Here is a 24,164-nt window from a genome sequence, read left to right on the forward strand (position 1 = left end):
CACACAGGCACACAGCCCTGCCAGCCCCTCTCACCGCGCCGTTCCCTCTCCGGTGTGTTCCACCTTCCGGCTCGGCTCACTGTTTAACGTACTTATTGATCAACCTCGTTTCCTTGGACGGAACACTCCTCCCAGAGCAGGGGCTTGGCTCCCTGTGGACGCAAACACCAGGAGCAAGTCCGTAGATACCCGATAGATGAGCCGCGTTCCGTAGAGTCGGGTGACACGCTCCTCCAGGTGGACTGTACCTTCAGGCATGCCCGGGGACAGGAGAGGCAGGGCCGGTGCCTCAGACCGCCTCACCAAGTCCGCGTCCCACCGAGCGCCAGCCCGCTTGCCCCGCGCAGGTCGGGCCGGAGCAGGCAGGTCACCGGCACCAGGAGGAGGGTGGTCACGAGAACCAGGACGTCCTGTTGGAGATTAAGTGCAGGGCCCCAAGCTTTAGGTGCTGCCACCTCCTAGGGCCACCACAGCCGAGCGCTATGAGCTGGGCAGCTTTAACCGGGAAGGTATTCGGAGTTCTGCAGGCAAGCACTTCACAGCTGTGTCCGAGTCTCCAGCTTCCGGGGGCCCCGGGCTCCTGGCAGAGCACCGCCAGCCCCTGCCTTGTCCTCCTCTGGCTGTCTCCTGGACGCCAGTCATTGGACCAAGGGTCCAGGCCGCTCCAGCATGCCCTCGTCTTAACTCGGTATACCGGCAGCGACCCTCTTCTGACCGATTCTGAGACAACTAGGGGTCAGGACTTGAAAATACCTCTCTGGGCCATCACGGTTCAGCCCCTAACGGAAGTGTTTCAGTGATCAGCTCCATAGGTAGCATAAACTCTCTTAGCTTCCTTTTCAGGTTTACTGAATTTTGCAACTAATATTCCATGCTACCAGTATGGCCTTACTGCCTGTTAAACAACCTGTCAAGTGGGTATCTTTTTGGAAGATGTCAGCATTTATACGTGAAACGTTCTTCAAGTGTGGTCTCATATGACCACCTGCTTTTTTAACTATGTAAAAGTCATCTGTTATTTCGGTAGCAAAGTACCTTGACAATAAAGTGTTTTATACTCCTTGAGGCAATTTCACTTAACGTTTCATGTTTTTCATAAAAAGGACTTGATGTAACTGAGTATGAGGACAATTTGAAGAAATCATGGGTGTGGAAAGAGCTATATGCCATCAGGAACGTCAGACCGTCCTGCCATGGCGTCCTGGGTGTGTACGGAGGGATGATTTACACTGGAGTCTTCTACTGGATATTCAGAGGGATGGAGCCCTGGACCCTAAAACATAAAGGTAATTCCGGCCTGAGTATGAATGTTAGTCCTTAACTCAGGAAACGGGATCCAATAAGTAGGGAAAAAAGGTGACCTTCTACACTTTACTGTTTTAAACTTGCTTTCTTAGAGAAATGATGAATTCAGTATCTTTAGGAAGACAGGGTATCATTGTTGAAAGAGGGCTAAAGTCTTATTTCTTCAGTATAGTATTTACAGGTTTTTATTAAAATGTCTAAGGAAGTACTTTAGAATTAGATACATTTTTACTAAAAACCTTCCTCAAAACTTGGGAAGGTTCTGACTCCGATCAGCTCAGGCCAGCCAAGGACTGCACACCTATTGAGTATCCAAAACCAGACGGGCAGATCAGTTTTGACCTTTTGTCGTCCGTGGCTCTGAGTGGCACCAACCATGAACACGACCAGCCGGCACATCTGACCTTGAAAGATGACAGTGTACCTGTAAACAGAAACCTGACCATATACGACGGGCCTGAGCAGCGGTTCTGCCCTGCAGGTCAGTGCACTCATTTCCATCCACTCTTGAAACGTCAATAGGAGGATTTGCTTGAAACACGTTAGAAATAGGCTTCCGTTTTTTTTAAGAAATTTCTCCTTCTATTGCTTGGAAATTGTGAATGACTCCCATCTCCAGCTTCCTTTTGAAAACTCATTATTCTTATGTTTCTACTCTAATGCTATAGTAGTAGGGATTTCTCGTTAAGCCTAATTCAGATGGCATTTCTCAAAAGCAGCCTTTCTCTTTTCACCCTCAGCGCGAGGTTAGGGGTTACGGGGAAAAGCACCAAACACCTCTTTCCGTGTTCACGTGACTTAAAAAAAAATCGTTTCTGTCATGGCTGCTCCTGTCTGTATATATGTATGCTCATGTACACACACACATATATATTATATATGTGTACATAGCCTAAAATACTAGATTTTGGCCACATGCAGCTCAGGGAAATCGTCCTGGACTTTAAATCCATCATGGATACAGTATCTTCCAGTGCTGAGCTTTCAACTAGAATTATAGTAGGAACTGGGTCTCGAGTGCTGGTAGAACAGCATTCAGGTGTGTGAAAATCAGTACATTCTGGACAGGAACTAGAACATACGCTCTGTGAGGGAGGGACCTTGACTGTCTTGACTTTATCTTTTCACCATTTCTGTCATCTCACTGGGTTGTAAGCTGAGGGTAAGGGCTGACCTAATCTGTCTGTGCAGTCGTGGCACACATGTATACGGGAAGATCTCACTTTATTGCACCTGGCAGATACTGCTTTTTTTACAAAGCGAAGGTCCCTGGCAACCCCGTGCTGAAGAAGCCTACTGGCGCCATTTTTCCATTTGCTCACTCCACGTGTCACATGCGGTAATTCTTGCAAAATTTCAAACTTTCTCATTATTGTATTTGATATTGTGCTCCGTGATCTTTGATGTTAGTATGACTCGCTGAAGGCTCAGATAGCATTTTTTAGCAATAAAGTGTATTTTAAGTAAGGCATGTACATTGTTTTTTAGACATAATGCTGTTATTGCACGCTTCACAGACTGCAAAGTAGCGTAAATGTAACTGTTACATATGCACTGGCAACAAAAAAATTCACATGACTTGCTCTATTGTGATAATTCACTTTATTGCGGCGTCTGGGTCTCTGAAGTATGTCCGTATATAACATCACACCCGAAAACTGCTCAACCTCGAGTTCCCTTGTTGGTAACACCAACTCAGCCACATGCTGCTGTACCTTCTGCTTTTATCATTTTTAATTTATACAACAGCAAATGCACACACCCAGATCTCTGTAATATTCTGTGGGTAAACATTCAGTCCACAAACGCTGAGGGCTTCTGTGGCTAATTTCTCCAGGACTTTAGCCTCTGGTTTAAAGGCAGCTACTGCACAGAGTTGCGTATGTTTTCTTACAGGAGTTTATGAATTTGTACCTTTGGAACAAGGTGATGGATTTCGGCTACAGATAAATGCTCAGAACTGTGTGCACTGTAAAACATGTGATATTAAGGATCCAAGTCAGAATATTAACTGGGTGGTACCCGAAGGCGGTGGAGGCCCAGCATACAATGGAATGTAAACTGCAGCCGGCTTCACCCGTGCCAGTGTCTCTAAAATGGACGGCAAGTTAACTTCAAATGTTTGGAAGTTCACAGGTGTCAAAAAAAGCTTAAATATATTTTTAATCAGAATGTTCATAAAGTAATTATCAGTGAAATAATTTTATACTATACCTAAAACTGTCCCATATTATGAATCTCTCTTAAATAAAACTTTATAAGTGATGTAGCATCTACTTCTCTCTCCAAGTCTTCCGAGAGTCAAACACTATTGGCACCACTGGCCTCCAGTGTACATTTGCCTCATCAGGCTCAGCACTTCCAGCGAAGTGTATCTCCTAGACCAGAGGTTGGCGTCCAGCCCACCACTCTTCTTACGCAGTTTTACTGGAACACAGCAGTGCCTCCTGGCTTACACACTGTCGATGGGGGCTTTTGAGCTCCAAGTGCAGAACTGGGTAGCTGTGACAGACTGTAATGTCTACCTGACCCTTTAGAGACGTCTGCCAGCCCTGCACACACGTCACAGAGAGATGCATCAAAGAACTGAGAGAAACAACATACATACTTAACTTTTCATCTGTTTATTCAAACAAGATGTGTCTAGAAGTTTAAAATACACTGGACACCATTATCCTTTGTAATGCAGAGAACCATTTAAAATGAGTTCAACTTCAGCATATTTTGTAACACTGGTCTATTAAGAGTGAATCCCTACCTGTATTCCTAGACTGCAAACAATGGGAACTGAATTCTCAGAGGGAACACATTAGGGATCATACATAATAGACAAGATCCTTTAATTGTCTCACTTCAATGCATACTTAAGCAAAACTGAATTCCTTATTAAGCAAACATTTTTGCGTAAGCTGCCTTCTCTTTATCTTTCTGTGCCTTTATCTTTTGCTTGACTTTCAGCAATTCTGCCTGGATAGCTGCAAAATAAATATGTAATATGAGTTATTTCTCAAAACATCCAAAAAATTAGGCTGGCCAGCAAACTCATGCTTTAGTGTGATAAAAAATGATATAACTCTTCGAAGGGTAACTGAGCCGTATTAACAGTGTATTTTACTTGGAGAAAGCAACCACACAAACATAAAAACCACAGAGCACAATTTTAGGAGACTGTCCACCGAGAGAACTAACTGAATTACACACAGATACGCCTTCTCCCTTCCATCAGAGGGGGGACCCCACTGAAGTGCCTCCCCAAAGACCTATGTCCACATCTAGACCTAGAATCACCATGTATACTTGGTTTATTTGAAAAACAGGCTTATTTTTGTCACAGCTTTCCAAAACTTTCCTAAAACATATTCAGTAGCTAGAATACTTAGGTAATGGCCACGTTCAGCTTAAGAAATGGTCCCAAACACTAAATTCGCCCTAAATACTGTGTCTTCTAACGCTGCTCTTCCATCTAGAATTACAGGACAGCAGAGCACACAGTCTTCAGACACGTGGACAGTGGCTGCAGTGTAAGCTGAAGGCAGGACCCTGACTTGTGCTTTCTCCAGCACGCCTGGAGTCTGGCCTGGAACAGGCGCTCTGCAGTATCTGCTGGACAAGGCAACCTCTTAAGTGGCAAAGCGTATGCTAGTTCATGAGGATCAATTCTTAAGGGACAAAATGAACTTGCACTACAGAAACTGCCAACTTACCTTTATCCTCTGGTGCTATCTCCTGAGCTTTCTTAAGATCAGCCTTTAATTGGGAAAAAAAATTAAAGAAATATTAGGTTATGAGTTATGAAAGTGGTTTTCTTTTTTAATTAAAATTTAAAACAGAGAGGAGCTTCAAGATGGCGGAAGAGTAAGACGTGGACATCACCTTCCTCCCCACAGATACATCAAAACTACATCTACACATGGAACAACTACAGAACACCTCAGACCTCCCAAAAGGCAAGAAACTCCCCCACGTACCTGGGTAGGGCAAAAGAAAAAGAAAAAACAAAGAGAAAAGAATAGGGACGGGACCCGCACCTCTGGCAGGGAGCCATGAAGGAGGAAAGGTTTCCACACACTAGAAGCCCCTTCACGGGCTGAGACTGCGGATGGCAGAGGGGGGAAGCTTTGGAGCCACGGAGGAGAGCGCAGCCACAGGGGTGGGGGCGGAGGGCAAAGCAGAGATATTCCCGCACGGAGGATCGGTGCCGACCAGCACTCACCAGCCTGAGAGGCTTGTCTGCTCACCCACCGGGGTGGGCGGGGACTGGGAGCTAAGGCTTGGGCTTTGGTCGGATCCCAGGGAGAGGACTGGGATTGGCGGCGTGAACACAGCCTGAAGTGGGCTAGTGCACCACAGCTAGCCGGGAGGGAGTCCGGGAAAAGTCTGGAGCTGCTGAAGAGGCAGGTGGTGCGCGAGGAGAGGGGATTCAGAGCACCACCTAAATGAGCTCCAGACACGGGCACGAGCCGTGGCTAAAAGCGCGGACCCCAGAGACGGGCATGTGACGCTAAGGCTGCTGCTGCCGCCACCAAGGGGCCTGTGAGCGAGCACAGGTCACTATCCACACCTCCCTTCCGGGGAGCCTGTGCAGCCCGCCACTGCCAGGGTCCCGGGATCCAGGGACAACTCCCCGGGAGAACACACAGCGCGCCTCAGGCTGGTGCAAAGTCACGCCGCCTCTGCCGCCGCAGGCCCGCCCCACATCCGTACCCCTCCCTCCCCCCGGCCTGAGTGAGCCAGAGCCCCCGAATCAGCGGCTCCTTTAACCCCGTCCTGTCTGAGCGAAGAACAGACGCCCTACGGTGACCTACACGCAGAGGCGGGGCCAAATCCAAAGCTGAACCCCAGGAGCTGTGCGAACAAAGAAGAGAAAGGGAAATCTCTCCCAGCAGCCTCAGGAGCAGCGGATTAAAGCTCCACAATAAACTTGATGTACCTGCATCTGTGGAATACATGAATAGACAATCATCCCAAATTGAGGAGGTGGACTTTGGGAGCAACGATATATTTTTTTTTCCCTTTTTCTCTTTTTCTGAGTGTGTATGTGTATGCTTCTGTGTGTGGTTTTGTCTGTATAGCTTTCTTTTACCATTTGTCCTAGGATTCTGTCTGTCCGTTTTTTTTTTTATTATTATTACTTACAAAATTTTTTTCTTAATATTTTTTATTTTAATAACTTTATTTTACTTTATTTTATTTTACCTTCTTTTTCTTTCTTTCTTTTTTTTTCTACATTTTATTCTAAGCTGCGTGGAGGACAGGCTCTTGGTACTCCAGCCAGGTGTCAGGCCTGAGCCTCTGAGGTGGGAGAGCCAAGTTCAGGACACTGGTCCACCAGAGACCTCCCAGCTCCACATAATATCAAACAGCGAAACTCTCCCAGAATTCTCCATCTCAACACCAAGACCCAGCTCCACCCAACGGCCAGCAATCTCCAGTGCTGGACACCCTATGCCAAACAACTAGCAAGACAGGAACACAAACCCACCCATTAGCAGAGAGGCTCCCTAAAATCATAATAAGGCCTCAGACACCCCAAAACCCACCACCAGACGTGGACCTGCCCACCAGAAAGACAAGATCCAGCCTCATCCACCAGAACACTGGCACTAGTCCCCTCCACCAGGAAGCCTACACAACCCACTGAACCAACCTTAGCCACTGGGGGCAGACATCAAAAACAACGGGAACTATGAACCTGCAGCCTGCAAAAAGGAGACCACAGTAAGTTAAGCAAAAGGAGAAGACAGAGAAACACACAGCAGATGAAGGAGCAAGGCAAAAACCCACCAGACCTAACAAATGAAGAGGAAATAGGCACTCTACCTGAAAAAGAATTCAGAACAATGACAGTAAAGATGATCCAAAATCTTGGAAATAGAATGGAGAAAATACAAGAAACGTTTAACAAGGTCCTAGAAGAACTACAGAGCAAACAAACAATGATGAACAACACAATAAATGAGATTAATTCTCTAGAAGGTTATCAATAGCAGAATAACTGAGGCAGAAGAACGGATAAGTGACCTCGAAGATAAAATAGTGGAAATAACTACCTCAGAGCAGAATAAAGAAAAAAGAATGAAAAGAATTGAGGACAGTCTCAGAGACCTCTGGGACAACATTAAACACACCAACATTCAAATTATAGGGGTCCGAGAAGAAGAAGAGAAAAAGAAAATGACTGAGAAAATATTTGAAGAGATTATAGTTGAAAACTTCCCTAATATGGGAAAGGAAATAGTTAATCAAGTCCAGGAAGCACAGAGAGTCCCATACAGGATAAATCCAGGGAGAAACATGCCAAGACACATTAATCAAACTATCAAAAATTAAACACAAAGAACAAATATGAAAAGCAGCAAGGGAAAAACAACAAATAACACATAAGGGAATCCCCATAAGGTTAACAGCTGATCTTTCAGCAGAAACTCTACTAGCCAGAACGGAGTGGCAGGACATATTTAAAGTGATGAAGGAGAAAAACCTACAACCAAGATTACTCTACCCAGCAAGGATCTCATTCAGATTTGATGGAGAAATTAAAACCTTTACAGACAAGCAAAAGCTAAGAGAATTCAGCAACACCAAACCAGCTTTACAACAAACGCTAAAGATACTTCTCTAGGCAGGAAACACAGGAGAAGGAAAAGACCTACAATAATAAACCCAAAACAATTAAGAAAATGGTAATAGGAACATACATATCAATAATTACCTTAAATGTAAATGGATTAAATGCTCCAACCAAAAGACACAGACTGGCTGAATGGATAGAAAAACAAGACCCATATATATGCTGTCTACAAGAGACCCACTTCAGACCTCGGGACACATACAGACTGAAAGTGAGGGGATGGAAAAAGATATTCCATGCAAATGGAAACCAAAAGAAAGCTGGAGTAGCAATTCTCATATCAGACAAAACAGACTTTAAAACAAAGACTATTACAAGAGACAAAGAAGGACAGTACATAATGATCAAGGGATCGATCCAAGAAGAAGATATAACAATTGTAAATATTTATGCACCCAACATAGGAGCACCTCAATACATAAGGCAAAGGCTAACAGCCATAAAAGGGGAAATCAACAGTAACACAATCATAGTAGGGGACTTTAACACCCCACTTTCACCAATGGACAGATCATCAAAAATGAAAATAAATAAGGAAACACAAGCTTTAAATGATACATTAAACAAGATGGACTTAATTGATATTTATAAGACATTCCACCCAAAAACAACAGAATATACGTTCGTCTCAAGTGCTCATGGAACATTCTCCAGGATAGATCACATCTTGGGTCACAAATCAAGCCTTGGTAAATTTAAGAAAATTGAAATCGTATCAAGTATCTTTTCCAACCACAATGCTGAAACTAGGTATCAATTACAGGAAAAAGAGATAACAAACACATGGAGTCTAAATAATATGCTACTAAAAAACCAAGAGATCACTGAAGAAATCAAAGTGGAAATCAAAAAATACCTAGAAACAAATGACAATGAAAACATGATGACCCAAAACCTATAGGAGGCAGCAAAAGCAGTTCTAAGAGGGAAGTTTATAGCAGTACAATCCTACCTCAAGAAACATCTCAAATAAACAACCTAACCTTACACCTAAAGCAATTAGAGAAAGAAGAACAAAACCCCCCCAAAGTTAGCATTAGGAAAGAAATCATAAAGATCCAATCAGAAATAAAGGAAAAGAAGTGAAGGAAACGATAGCAAAGAGCAATAAAACTAAGAACTGATTCTTTGAGAAAATAAGCAAAATTGATAAACCATTAGCCAGACTTATCAAAAAAAAAAAAGAAGACTCAAATCAATAGAATTACAAATGAAAAATGAGAAGTAACAAATGACACTGCCGAAATACAGAGGATCATGAGAGATTACTACAAGCAAGTGTATGCCAATAAAGTGGACAACCTGGAAGAAATGGAAAAATTCTTAGAAATGCACAACCTTCCGAGACCGAACCAGGAAGAAATAGAAAATATCTACAGACCAATCACAAGCACTGAAATTGAAACTGTGATTAAAAATCTTCCAACAAGGGCTTCCCTGGTGGCGCAGTCGTTGAGAGTTCGCCTGCCGATGCAAGGGACACGGGTTCGTGCCCTGGTCCAGGAAGATCCCACGTGCCTCGGAGTGGCTGGGCCCATGAGCTATGGCCCCTGAGCTTGCGTGACCGGAGCCTGTGCTCCACAATGGGAGAGGCCGCAACAGTGAGAGGCCCGCGTACCACACACACACACACAAAAAAAAACTTCCAACAAACAAAAGCCCAGGACCAGACGGCTTCACAGGCGAATTTTATGCATCATTTAGAGAAGAGTTAACACCTATCCTTCTCAAAACCTTCCAAACTATAGCAGAGGGAGGAACACTCCCAAACTCATTCTACGAGGCCACCATCACCCTGATACCAAAACCAGACAAGGATGTCACAAAGAAAGAAAACTACAGGCCAATATCACTGATAAACACAGATGCAAAAATCCTCAACAAAATAGTAGCAAACACAATCCAACAGCACATTAAAAGGATCATACACTATGATCAAGTGGGGTTTATCCCAGGGATGCAAGGATTCTTCAATATACGCAAATCAATCAATGTGATACACCATATTAACAAATTGAAGGAGAAAAACCATATGGTCATCTCAATAGATGCAGAGAAAGCTTTCGACAAAATTCAACACCCATTTGTGATAAAAACCCTCGAGAAAGTAGGCCTAGAGGGAACTTTCCTCAACATAATAAAAGCCATATATGGCAAACCCACAGCCAACATCGTCCTCAATGGTGAAAAACTGAAAGTATTTCCACTAAGATCAGGAACAAGACAAGGTTGCCCACTCTCACCACTCTTATTCAACATAGTTTTGGAAGTTTTAGCCACGGCAATCAGAGAAGAAAAAGAAATAATAGGAATCCAAATCAGAAAACAAGAAGTAAGACTGTCACTGTTTGCAGATGATGTGATACTATACATAGAGAATCCTAAAGATGCTACCAGAAAACTACTAGAGCTAATCAATGAATTTGGTAAAGTAGCAGGATACAAAATTAATGCACAGAAATCTCTTGCATTCCTATACACTAATGATGAAAAATCTGTAAGAGAAATTAAGGAAACACTCTCATTTACCATTTCAACAAAAAGAATAACATATCTAGGAACAAACCTACCTAAGGAGACAAAAGACCTGTATGCAGGAAATTATAAGACACTGATGAAAGAAATTAAAGATGATACCAACAGATGGAGAGATATACGATGTTCTTGGACTGGAAGAATCAACCTTGTGAAAATGACTCTACTACCCAAAGCAATCTACAGATTCAATGCAATCCCTATCAAACTACCACTGGCATCGTTCACAGAACTAGAACAAGAAATTTCACAATCTGTATGGAAACACAAAAGACCCCGAATAGCCAAAGCAATCTTGGGAAAGAAAAATGGAGCTGGAGGAATCAGGCTCCCTGACTTCAGACTATACTACAAAGCTACAGTAATCAAGTCAGTATGGTACTGACACAGGAACAGAAATATAGATCAATGGAACAGGATAGAAAGCCCAGAGATAAACCCACGCACCTATGGTCACCTTATCTTTGATAAAGGAGGCAAGAATATACAGTGGAGAAAAGACAGCCTTTTCAATAAGTGGTATTGGGAAACCTGGACAGCTACATGTAAAAGAATGAAATTAGAACACTCCCTAACACCATACACAAAAATAAATTCAAAATGGATTAAAGACCTAAATGTAAGGCCAGACACCATCAAACTCTTAAAGGAAAACATTGGCAGAACACTCTATGACAAATCACAGCAAGATTCTTTTTGACCCACCTCCTAGAGAAATGGAAATAAAAGCAAAAATAAACAAATGGGACCTAAGAAAACGTAAAAGGTTTTGCACAGCAAAGGAAACCATAAACAAGACGAAAAGACAACCCTCAGAATGGGAGAAAATATTTGCAAATGAAGCAACTGACAAAGGATTAATCTCCAAATTTTACAAGCAGCTCATGCAGCTCAATATTAAAAAAACAAACAACGCACTCCGAAAATAGGCAGAAGACATTTCTCCAAAGAAGGTATACAGATTGCCAACAGACACATGAAAGAATGCTCAATATCATTAATCATTAGAGAAATGCAAATCAAAACTACAATGAGGTATCACCTCACACCAGTCAGAATGGCCGTCATCAAAAAATCTACAAACAATAAATGCTGGAGAGGGTGTGGAGAAAAGGGAACCCTCTTGCACTGTTGGTGGGAATATAAACTGATACAGCCACTATGGAGAACAGTAGGGAGGTTCCTTAAAGAACTAAAAATAGAACTACCATACGACCCAGCAATCCCACTACTGGGCATATACCCTGAGAAAACCATAACTCAAAAAGAGTCATGTACCACAGTGTTTATTGCAGCTCTATTTACAATAGCCAGGACATGGAAGCAACCTAAGTGTCCATCAACAGAGGAATGGATAAAGAAGAAGTGGCGCATATATACAATGGAATATTAGCCATAAAATGGAACAAAACTGAGTTGTCTGTAGTGAGGTGGATGGACCTAGAGACTGTCATACAGAGTGAAGTAAGTCAGAAAGAGAAAAACAAATACCGTATGCTAACACATATATACGGAATCTAAAAAAAAAAAAAAAAAATGGTCATGAAGAACCTAGGGGCAGGACGGGAATAAAGATGCAGACCTACTAGAGAATGGACTTGAGGATGCGGGGAGGGGGAACGGTAAGCTGGGACAAAGTGAGAGAGTGGCAATGACATATATACACTACCAAACGTAAAATAGATAGCTAGTGGGAAGCAGCCGCATAGCACAGGGACATCAGCTCAGCGCTTTGTGACCACCTAGAGGGCTGGGATAGGGAGGGTGGGCGGGAGACACAAGAGGGAAGAGATACGGGGATATATGTATATGTGTAACTGATTCACTTTGTTGTAAAGCAGAAACTAACACACGATTGTAAAGCAATTATACTCCAATAAAGATGTTAAAACATAAAATTTAAAACAAAACTTTACCAATGCTTGGTCGTATTCTTTTAGTCCTTGCCATCCTTGGGCTCTACGGTACAGTGCTTTGGTATTTGCCGGATCTATTTCAAGGGCCTACAGAAAGTTATACAGTTAATATTTTTATCTAAGTACTGAGTACTAAGTATACATGCTGGATTTCCATTTACTGCCCGTTAGCTCCAAACCAGCCATTCACTGTTCTGTGATAAGGGCGCTGGGCCCTGAGAGCCTCCGGTTACACGCTGCTTTGTCAGCAGAGGGCGCCCAGTGCCCACGGGCGAGGGACCCACTTCCCTTCCAGGTTCCTGAGAGCCTCCCGCGAGCTCCCCCAAGCTCCGGGGCACCCAGTGTGGCCCAGCCCCCCTCCCCGTCACGCCTGGGTCTTGGCCCAGGGCCTCCATGCACCCCAGAGGGAGCAGCTGCTCCTGCATCACACACGTCTCTGCACATATACATACACATATACCCTGCAATGCCCAGATCCTTCAGCGTTCCCTGTCCTAGCCAACCCCTCGCTACTCCAATCTGCCCCTTATGTGTATCTGACAGTAACCTTTCTCTGTTGGAATTACTGTGTGGTGTCTATCTCCTGATTGGGCCCTAGCTGATAGGAGAAAAACATTCTGGATAGAAATTTGGATACACTCATTTGGTTGACATCTAGGGGTTTTTCAGGAGCATAAGTAACTTTTAATAGGTTTATCCTCTGAAACATTTTAAAAATAGTGACATCTTTAGTAACATCTTTTAGAGGTCAATATTTCGATTTTACTGAAAAGGGTGTATATTATCTGCCTCACAAAGGTCAAAAAGCGATCCAGAGTGAAGAGCGATCTCGTCCTCTGTCGCACGTTCCCTCCTAATAAACACATTCTTATTCCTTATTCCACCTACCCCACTAAACTAGGACCTCATTTTATTCCCACTTGCTTGGGCACAGCTGATCGCTGTGACCTAGATTAATGTGCAATATCCATAAATGTTACTAGAGGCGTCTTTCTAAAATATATGTTTTAGTTTGGAAAACTGTTCAAACAAACTGTGCAAGAGGGAGGCAGTCGTAACTGCTCTGTTTAAGGAAGGCAGGCTGCCACCTTGCCAGCTTTGTCGTTAGCACTCCCGGACGTCCCCGTGAAGGCAGGGCACCTTCCTATGTGTCCCAACAGCACGCACTGTCCCTGTACAAGTCCTGACGACCCTACGTTGAAACTGACTCCTTCTCCCACCAAAAAAGCTCCTCAAGGGGGGGGTCTTTCAATTAAAACACCGAAGTGTCTGTTAGCTGCTTAACCTGCTCCCAGCACTGCACTAAACGCTTTACGTGCATTACACATGGTCTTAACAATCCCAGGAGGAAAGCAGTATTTCCATTTGGCGTACGAAGAAACTCAGACTCTGCAAGTAGGAACTTGCTCAAGATGGCAAAGCGATGATGCTCTGCTAACAACCTCGCCGGCCACAGTCGCAGTCATTCCTGGCTCTGTCTTCCAATGCCTGGCACATAACAGGCACTCAACTGTTAAGTGAATAAATGAGCTGAGGAGGAAAGTGTCTTCAGAGAAATTAAGGTGATGTAGTGTTATAAGCTAAATGAATGGTCTGAGAGGAAGAACTGAGGTCCAAAATACTCAGAGATAAAGTGACTTAGATTATGTTTCACTGGGTCTCACTAGGTCCTCCGCAATAAGATAACAGTAGTGTCACATAAAACTGCTTTTGTTCAAAGTAGTAAGTCATCATCCAACTCTTTCAAAAAGGTAACATCAACAGACTTACCTCCAAACAGCTGTCGACTGCTCCCTGCCAATCGGACAGCTTCAGTTTGCAGGCTCCAATATTCAGCAGGCAGCTCAAAGTGACAGGCTGCAGCTTTGCTCTGCCTGCGTTCTCAGTAGCAGCCTTCGAGCCTTCCACATACCTGGAGAACACATCGGTACAAGCAGCCCCCATTAAGACTTAACTCTGCTCTCCTCCACTCGGTCAAAACGTGCTGCGTCAGTTCTGATACAAAAGTTCATCACATGCTAATATTAATGTTCTTAATGACCACAATCTTTTTATTAAATGCTTTCCTTTAGAAGATTTTTACTTGTTCCAACTTCTTTCCCAAAATGTTCAAAGAAGACAACTTAAGAACAATCCCCAAACCTAGAGATTATACAGTAAGGAACACTTCTATTTGTAAAGCTCAGGTTTCCATCACCCACTTTCCAGTGTAATTAGGTTTGGAACCAAGGCTGTCATTGTGGGACAGGGACTGGAATGGGGACAGGTGAAGAGCCCTGTGGTGGTGATTCTGACTTGTCTTTTACTGTAGTTCCTAGCTGTTTACTGAAAAGGGCCTGGCCCCCAGAATTTGATTTCTAGAGTCTGTCCCCCACTGAAAAGAATCAGGGCTCCTTGGAGAAACTCAGATCTGGACACAAGGTTAAGTATAAGATGGGTCTGGACCATCTTGTGGCAGAAAGCAAGAGCTCACAGACTAACAGAACAGTCAAAGGGATACAGGAAAGGGGCTCCCATCAGACAATCGGGAAGCCTTCAAGCATCAGAAAGAACGACGGTAATAGTATAATTCGTTGAATTGATCAAATACTACAGTAATACTTTAAAAGAAGGAGGGGTAGAGGGTCTTTCAAACAGAAGAATGCCAGCTCGTAACTGCAGAATGACTGAGAAAATCGCAGTTCTGCAAGCGTCAGTGTAGTAACTGATTCAGGCAAAGGGCTTCAATGATGCTGAAACCACTGGATGAAAGGCTAGGAATGAGATGTTCACAAAATCTCACAGTTATCATCTCACAGAGGACTTATTATTTACAAAGGGGAAAGGTACTTTCATAACAGAGACGTGGCTAACGCCACTTCAACCAAGTGCCAAAACTCGAAACGGGCGAAACTGCCACGTGCCTTCAGGACACGGTATCATAGGAAACATACACGTCACCTATTCAAGTCCTTGCTAAAATATGTAACCTCAAACTAACCTTGAGGAAGCAATAAACACACAGATGGTATTCCGTAAGACAACGGGCTTCGACGCCACAAAATGCAAATGACTAAAAAACGTGGAGATTAAAAATTAGAGGAGACTTAGAGACATAAAACCAAAGGATATAATGGATACTGGCATAAAAACAAAACAAAATTGAAACAACTGGGGACCTCTGAATGTGGATGACATAATGATATTTGGGCGATGTTTTCATAGTCTTAAGGCTAAGTAGAAGTGTGTCCTGGCTTCTCAGGAAATGCTTGCTAAAATATTGAGGGGTAAAGTGTCATGGTATCTGCAACTTCCTTTCAAAATGATTCTGCAAAAACAAGTGTGGCAGGGCTTCCCTGGTGGCGCAGTGGTTGGGAGTCCGCCTGCCGATGCAGGGGACACGGGTTCGTGCCCCGGTCCGGGAAGATCCCACATGCCGCAGAGCGGCTGGGCCCGTGAGCCATGGCCGCTGAGCCTGCGTGTCCGGAGCCTGTGCTCCGCAACGGGAGAGGCCACAACAGTGAGAGGCCCGCGTACCGCAAAAAAAAAACAAAAAAAAACAAACAAGTGTGGCAAAACTTAAAAACTGGTGAACACAGGTAAAGGTACATGGCTATCCATGTACTATTCTTAACTTTTCTGTGTTTTGAAATTTTTCAAAATAAGAATCTGGAAGCAACCAAAGAAATGCACCTATTTCAATATACCTGGCTACTCTGCAAGTAATATGCCAAAAATAGAAAAAACAACTCTTGAATTTCAGTTTATAATTCAATTTCAAGTTCTTACAGCAATTTATTAAAAATATTTTATTACCTTAAAACTTTTGTGTATTTTTTAATGGCCATCTCCCAGTTCTGGGATTTGAAAAAAGTATTTCCAATGTTTTTTAAGTCTTCCGTTATTAATAAAATTTTATCTACCTGTACAAAAGAAAGAACACGAATATGTTGGGTTTTAGTATATAACGCGGTTTAGTGCTAAGTTCTATCATTGAGACAGACTGATATAAAAAGATCAAAATTTTAGGGCTAAACATTTTTAGCAGTTTAAGTACTTAAACTTTAACCCACGTGAAAGTACTCACATCTTTTACATCTATGTCTGCATCCTCGGGGAAGTCTGGATGACTGTCACCAGATCCATCCTTGGGGAATATTCCCCAATCATCCCCTCCCTTCAGTTCTCCGCAGTCTGCAGTAACGCACAACTGTAAAAACAACCCTCAATTGTAGAAGCGTCTACCATATTAATGACGACTTTAACAAGAGTCTGGGCTTAAAAGCTCTCCAGCCGCCAGGCATGAGCAACAGCGTCCAAGCTGCTTCTGATGCGACAGGCTGGCGTCGGGAGGCGCACCTCTGCACACACCCCGAGGAGCACAGCAGGGTCACTTCGCAGCACACGTGCCTGCTGCTGCTGTCCAGGAGCTCCGTGCACACAGACTACGTGGGAAGTTTCATCGTTCCCCGTGGGATTCTCCTTACGTGGGCACGTGCCTTCGACTCACTGACTGCTGTTTCCTTCGCACAGAGTGGCAGCCCCCCTCCTGCAGGTCTGAGTCTCCAATTCCACTCACAACCCTGCCCGTGAGGGTGGAGTCACACACATTTACAGCACAAGCCTCCTGGGAGTGACATAATCCAGTCTAAACCCTTAAATGATTTATGTAGGCTGAGGAAACAGGCCAAGGAAAGTTAAATAACAAGAGCACGCCTAAACCACAAGTTAAATGGCAGAGAGGAGACCAAGGTTTCCCGGTTTCCTGCTCTCTCTGTACTCGTATACACACTGACTCAAAGTTTTGCAGGTCTAGAAGAGTTAAGTTACCAAAATCAGCAAGACTGATGCTGAAATCATAACAACCTCCTTTCAAACTGCCCTCATCTCTCCCAGTGTACAAAAGAGCTTTGAAGAAAAAGCGGCAGGGCCAGGCTTCTTTAACAAGAGCCGTCCTAACGTCTTTCAGCTAACCATCATCTGAGCCTTTTACTTACATTTGCTAAGACGGCAGCTAGGATAACGAGGGTCTTACCCTGTCACTTGGTACTCACTTTGGCAGGTTTTTCACCTTTCACCTCCACATTCTCCAGAATCCTTGCCACACCCATTCCTTTAATCACTTGGCCAAACACCACGTGTTTGCCATCCAAGTGAGGAGTCGGAACCATCGTGATGAAGAACTGAGAGCCGTTTGTGTTGCGGCCTGCATTTGCCATGCTCAGTAATCCCTCCTTATCATGCTGCAGGAATACGCCATTAAAGAAAACCAAGGTTAGAGTTATTGTCTGAATTACTCTCTACCAACCATTCACAAAACTAGGGTGGACTGCAATACAATTTAGATCACACCGTGTAGCGTAATCTTACTTTGTACCAACTGTAACCTTTAATTCACAAAACGTGGGATACTTAATCCCTTTTTAAACTTTAAGAAAAGCTTATGAAACCGAATGAAGTAACAGAAATAATCGTGGGGGGCAGGGGTGGCACTTCTAAACCGGCCGTATTGAGAAAGTGCTTACGCTTCGTCTTTAAGATGGAGACCTAGTGATTCGGCTTTGCCCTTTCTTATGACAGGGGCGTTTTTTTCTGAAAAACACTCAACAGCGCTCCCGCTCTCAGGCCTACATTATGATTCTTCCTTTATGATTCTTTCTTTACACTGAGAACAGCGAGGGACATTCAGTTTAGACTGGAAGTTCCGTTAGGTCCTTTCCTACTCTCCAAGGAAGCCAAATATCATGGCTTTCATCCGGTGAAGCACTTCTTGAGAGAATGCCCAAAAGGAACTGCTGCGTACCTCCCGAAACGCAACACCTACCTTGGCCCAGCCTGTTCAAAGGCTCTGTGGCCCCACTGTCTTCCTCTTTCCACCTGACCCTAAGGCTTCCTAAACGCACTCCTTGTTGGGCCACACGTGTAACACTCATGCTGGTCCTCCCGCCTAAGGTGCCTTTACCCCTCAACCTAAATCTAGCCCTGCCTTCAAGGCCACCAAGCGTGTAGAAGAACCAGATGCCCTTGCAAAAGGCCCCCTTGCTTCTTCTCAACATGTCCGTCACATGATCTTAGTGTTCATCCTTCTGGTAGCTTCCCTTTCTCCCTTCCAAAAGTTTGGTGCTCTTCCCACGATATTAAATATTATTAACCTTATTTCCTCACGCCTTTGTCCTTCCTCACTCACATCCCTCCCTCAAACTGGCATCTGTATTCTAGTTCCTTCTAACCAAATCTCAGCCACCTTGTGAGGTCCAGTTTGCCCAGCTTAAGTACCCATTCCCCCTCAGTGTCTTCCCTAATATGTATCATACTTTCTTCCTACAGCATACACAGAAAGTCACAATCAACTTAGCATTTACTAGCGTATTACTGTATTATTCTCCAGTTGTCCTATGTGTTTTAATCTTGTCTTTCTGGCAAGATTTTTAATTCCTTATCATGAAGGCGTTTCATTTTTATAAACTCTTTGGCGCCAGTGACAGTACTAGCTGCAGGCAATAAACTGTTTAAAAGACTGATGACATTTTATTCTCAAATTATCCTAATTACCTTGCTCATATTCCTCATTTCCAAAAAAAGTCACTTTACTTTTGTACTTACATGTCCATTCTTATAACCTGAATGATGCAACATACCCCAACGGGGACATCTTGGGACCAGGAAGATAAGAAGGCACAGGCACCACTAATGTCCTTTAGGAGCCTGGACGTTAACCAGATCTGCTAGTGTGCAAATCCCTTGACATCCCAGACATTAGCGATGCTTTTGTTGCTCTTCAAATTTAAGCATAAAGCATACCATCCCTCTGATGAGCACATTTCTCCTGGAAACAGTTTTGCCATATGGTGGCCACCCTTAAAAACACACTGGCTTTACTGAAGTATATAAACCTGGATCACAATGAAATAGCTGTTGCACTCTTGCCAATAAAATCACTACTGGATGAAATTTTTGCGTACTAAAGACGTATATTTATGGGGCTTCCCTGGTGGCGCAGTGGTTAGGAATCTGCCTGCCAATGCAGGGGACACAGGTTCGAGCCCTGGTCCGGGAAGACCCCACATGCCGCGAAGTGACTAAGCCCCTGCACCACAACTACTGCACCTGCACTCTAGAGCCCGTGAGCCACAACTACTGAGCCCTCGCACCACAACTACTGTGCCTAGAGCCCGTGCTCTGCAACAAGAGAAGCCGCTGCAATGAGAAGCCCGCGCACCGCAATGAAGAGCAGCCCCTGCTCACCGCAACTGGAGAAAGCCCGCGCGCAGCGATGAAGACCCAACACAGCCAAAAATAAATAAATAAAATAAATTTATTAACCAAAAAAAAGATGTATATATACAAATATGATACCTTTCACAAATAAAGGAGATCTGAGCACATCTGAGGCATTTATCCTAATTCAACAAGTATCCCAGGCACATAACTTTTATTATCAGAAACACGCATTTTTGTCTACTTTACCTTATAATGGAAATTTTCATCTTCAAATTTTTCACCATAAATACTTTCTCCACCTGTCCCATTCTGATTTGAGAAGTCTCCACCCTGAATCATAAATTTCTTAATAACTACAAAAAAGGAAAATCGCCATTAGAAGCTACAGATGACGGCAGCAATGCAGACTAACAGATATGTCGTAATGAGGACAACTTCTCTCCTGTCCTTCCCCGCCCCCGTCCACAACTGCAAACTCTTAAAAGGCTTTTCCCAGTCTGAGTCCCAGCTACTCCCACTCCCTGATGGCCCACTAACACTCAAAGAACAGTCCGCGTGGCACCTCCCCTACAGAACTGTCAGACCCCAAAACTGGAACTCCTTATTTTTCTCCAACAGCATCTTGATTCTACCTCCCTTTTATCATATGTATCATAATGATCTGTCTCTCCCGGCAAACAATTACGTACAGCAACTCCTTTTTTCCTCCTTGGTAACCATGTGCATGGCTGGGCACATAATGGTTACTCAAAAATGCTACTGAATAACCAATTATTCCCAAGAGGTTTGTTACACTGTAATGCAAGTACTTCAGCAAATATTATCACTTAGTAGCAAGGGTTCCCAAGAACACTGCCGCATGCTCAGAGATTTCCCAGGACTCACAGAACTCGGTATCTGTTTGTATTACACGGATGTAGTAAGTAAGAAGACACAGCTGGATGACAGGAAGAGAAGATACGGGCAGAGCCTGGAGGAATCCAGGTGTTCCCTTATGCTCCCTCGCTCCCATGAACGGTCACAGGGCACATTCCTCCTCCCCCCAGCAAAGAAATGCAGCAACATGTGCACAGTGTTTCTCCCCAGGAGAGCCCTGTAGAGACTCAGCACCCGAGGTCTCTGCTGGGGCTGATCCTGCAGGCACTGTCTGCCCAGCAGGAAGCAAACTTCCAGACTCCCAAAGGAGAGCACTGTCCAGCATAAATCAGATTGCACAAAGAGTCTAGGCAGAGTAAATCACCTCCAGGATTCAGAGAGAGGTTCAAGCGCCACGCTCCCTGACTCCAGGCAGTGGCCACCCTTGCAAGTAGACTCTTCTAAGGCCAGCAGCCTCAGGCCTGATACGTTAACTCTTTTCTGCACACCCTTTATTAGCACACAGGCACTCCTCCATTTATTGCGCTTTGCAGATACTGTGTTTTTTTTCTTTACAACTTGCAAGGCTTGCGGCAATCCTGCATAGAGCAAGTCTATCAGTGCCATTTTTTTTTCAAAAGCATTTGCTCATTTCATATCTCTGTGTCAAATTTGGTAATTCTTGCAATATTTCAAACTTTCATTATTATTTGTTATGGTGATTTGTGATGAGTAATCTTTGATGTTACTACTATAATTGTTTGGGCATTTTTTAGCAATAAAGTATTTTTAGATTAAGGTACATACTATTTTTTCAGACATAATGTTATTACACACAATAGACTACAGTATAAACATAACTTTTATATGCACTGGGAAACCAAAAATTTGTGTGACTTGCTTTACTGCAATATTCGCTTTATTGCAGTGGACTGGAACTGAACCTGCAATATCTCCATGGTTTGCTTATATTTTGGTAGTTTATTAAACGTGAAAGTAAATCAACAGTTTAAGTATTTTAAAATCACTGTTAGGGGCTTCCCTGGTGGCACAGTGGTTGAGAATCTGCCTGCTAATGCAGGGGACACGGGTTCGAGCCCTGGTCTGGGAGGATCCCACATGCCGTGGAGCAACTAGGCCCGTGGGCCACAACTACTGAGCCTGTGCGTCTGGAGCCTGTGCTCCGCAAAAAGAGAGGCCGCGATAGGGAGAGGCCCGCACACTGCGATGAAGAGTGGCCCTCACTTGCCACAACTAGAGAAAGCCCTCACACAGAAACGAAGACCCAAAACAACAAAAATAAATAAAAGAAATTAATAAACTCCTACCCCCAACATCTTCTTTTAAAAAAAAATCACTGTTAATTTTTTCTTAATCAAGTTTTAGAAGAATTTAAATACTCATAATTATAGTTTAACTCATTTGTTTATTCATTGAACAAATATTTATTGCGGGCCTACTCAATAACTATGCTGGATGCTAAGGACAAAATGGTGAGAAGATACAGTTTCTGAACTCATGGAGCCTACAGTCTATTGGGGGAGCCATCAAATAATCACTGAACAAAGGTATGACTACACAGTGTGAAAAGTCACCTTTTGATCACACATCACACCAGGTGTCCAAGACACAGAATCTTTAAGTTGGCTGCAGCCTTCCCAAGCAATCCTGCCCAAGAAGTAGGCATAACTTTCTGTCACCAGGTAGTCAAGCTACCCAAGCTCTGTTTACCATGGCCACACCCTGGTGAAGCTAAGGTAGTCCATTTCTGTATAAATAAACCTTAGTACCCTCCCATAATTAATTCCACCTTCCACAGACCAACCTTTATGAAACTAAGCTATCATCTCAGATCTCAAAGCATCCTTTTGGAAACTAACAGTAATTTTTTTTTTTTTGGTTCATACAGTTTGGAGGATTTTTTTTAATTGAGGTAAAATTTACATAGCATAAAATTAACCACTAACCATTTTAAAGTGTACAATTCAGTGACATTTAGTACATTCACAGTATTGGCAATTATCACCTCTGTCTAGTTTCAAGTTCTTTTCATCACCCCAAAATGAAACCTTGTACAAATTAAAAGCAGTCACTCCCCATCCCTCTACCCCTAGCCCCTGGCAACCACCAATCTGCTTTCTGTCTCTATGGATTTATCTGTTCTGGATATTTCATATAAATGAAGTTAAACAACAAGTGACCTTTTGTTTTTGTGTCTTGCTTTTATCACTTAGCATAATATTTTCGAGGTTTGTCCCCATGGTACCATGTATCAGTACTTCATTACTTTTTATGGCTGAATAATAATCCAATATATGTAATTGTTAACTCTCACCCTCTACTTAGTGTTTTCTTCCCTAACTCCTAAAGAACAGGATTCAATCACCTATAAGGAAAACCAGATTCAGAAAACGCATTCGTACTTCTATGGAAAGGACATCCTTTGAAATGTAGAGGTTTCCCAGTGGTGGGTCCAATGCCTTTTTCTCCTGTACACAATGCACGAAAATTTTCTGCAGTTTTGGGTACAATATCTGCAAACAATTCCAAGACAATTCGACCAACTGAAAGAAAAAATGAAACTGTGTCAGTATGCAGAACAACCAGCTAAATAAGCAAATGGTAAAAGGAGAGTTGGTAATTTTATGGTGACTGAAATACCGAGTTCTCTTTTTTGGTCAGTTTTCTAATATTCAAATTCAGTCTACCTCATGTTAAGTATCATGTATCTAGATGAATTTGAAACAATTATTTTACTACATCTTACAAAAGATCATCAACACAGCAGCCAGAAGAGTAGCACCATTTAAGGACACCATGAATTAGGAATGGTTTTCATTTGATTAATTTCTCTGACATGTGCTCATAACTTCCCATCACCAAGTAACCAACAGGAGAAAATGAAACATCCTGAGGGGTCACGTCGGCCATGCTGTAGGTACAGCTGTAGTCTTTGTGCTCTGTGGAACCTGCCCAGTGCTGCCTCTGAAGCAAAAGCTCTTGCATCTCCCTATACACAGAAAAGCGCTACGTCCCTTAACTTGACATGCCTGGTTTCCTCTGTTAACGGTCATCTTTTGATGTTCCCACGACCTGGTTTTTGTTGCAAAAACTCCTATATATCCCGGCTCCTCCCTTAGCCCTTCAGAGCAGTCCTCAGAGCTATCTGCCAGGCTGCACACCGGCCTTAACGTCCTCAGTTTTGTCCACCAAATAAAACAAAAATCCGGAACTTTTAGGAGACGGGAGCCCCCGAGACGCATACCCGGGGTTTTCTGAATGTCCCCCAAACATAAAAGCAGGTGGCGGGGAAGGGCGGCCAAGTCGGGCGAGACAGACCCAAAGGCCGCCACCACCCCCGAACAGAAACCTCCAGAAACTTCCGCACGCCCCAGGGCACCGGTACAAGGTCGCGGGCCCGCCCCAGCCTCTGGGACCCCGACCCCGGGAGCCCCGCCTCCTCACCTCGCTCCCCTCCGACGTCCACGTCCAAGAAGACTCGGGGGTTACTGGGGTTGGACGGCTTAGCCTGGGGGGACGGGTGCGACATTGTGGCCCGCAGACGTGTTCGCGAGCTCCTCGGAACACCCCGTGGCCGCCGCGCAGCCCGAACCCCAAAACCGGCTGCGTCTGCGAAGAACGGCGGCACTGGCGACCAGCTTCCCACAGGAGCCCGGAGGCCGCGGCCCGACTGTCCGGCGTCTCCGCCCGACTTCCGGCGT

At 43.8% G+C, this 24,164-nt stretch overlaps 2 protein-coding genes across 5 annotated transcripts in view; one reads left to right on the forward strand and one right to left on the reverse strand.

The window, feature by feature from the left end:
• The window catches only part of ETFDH (electron transfer flavoprotein dehydrogenase), a 35,123-nt gene extending 31,553 nt beyond the window's left edge, over positions 1-3,570 (forward strand). For all 3 annotated transcript variants that reach the window (XM_060011932.1, XM_060011934.1, XM_060011933.1), the window contains 3 exons: positions 1,104-1,286; positions 1,565-1,786; positions 3,202-3,570. In XM_060011932.1, coding sequence (XP_059867915.1) covers positions 1,104-1,286; positions 1,565-1,786; positions 3,202-3,365 — 569 coding nt within the window. In that variant the 3' untranslated portion in view covers positions 3,366-3,570. The remainder of the gene's footprint in view (positions 1-1,103; positions 1,287-1,564; positions 1,787-3,201) is intronic.
• A 340-nt stretch (positions 3,571-3,910) lies between these two features.
• Positions 3,911-24,151, reverse strand: PPID (peptidylprolyl isomerase D). 2 transcript variants are annotated; one of them, XM_060011936.1, is made up of 10 exons: positions 23,908-24,151; positions 22,866-23,006; positions 19,834-19,940; positions 17,421-17,609; positions 16,454-16,576; positions 16,183-16,289; positions 14,158-14,299; positions 12,388-12,474; positions 5,010-5,052; positions 3,911-4,280 (listed from the first exon to the last, which is right to left on the reverse strand). In XM_060011936.1, exons 1-10 carry the CDS (start codon positions 23,990-23,992, stop codon positions 4,192-4,194), a joined length of 1,113 nt encoding a protein of 370 aa, XP_059867919.1. In that variant the 5' UTR covers positions 23,993-24,151; the 3' UTR covers positions 3,911-4,191. The 2 variants fall into 2 exon arrangements, with proteins under 2 accessions (XP_059867919.1, XP_059867918.1); XM_060011935.1 differs by having other exon boundaries at positions 3,911-4,905.
• Positions 24,152-24,164: the final 13 nt, after the last annotated feature.

The sequence above is a fragment of the Delphinus delphis genome, chromosome 5, assembly GCF_949987515.2.
Source record: "Delphinus delphis chromosome 5, mDelDel1.2, whole genome shotgun sequence".
NCBI lineage: Eukaryota > Metazoa > Chordata > Mammalia > Artiodactyla > Delphinidae > Delphinus > Delphinus delphis.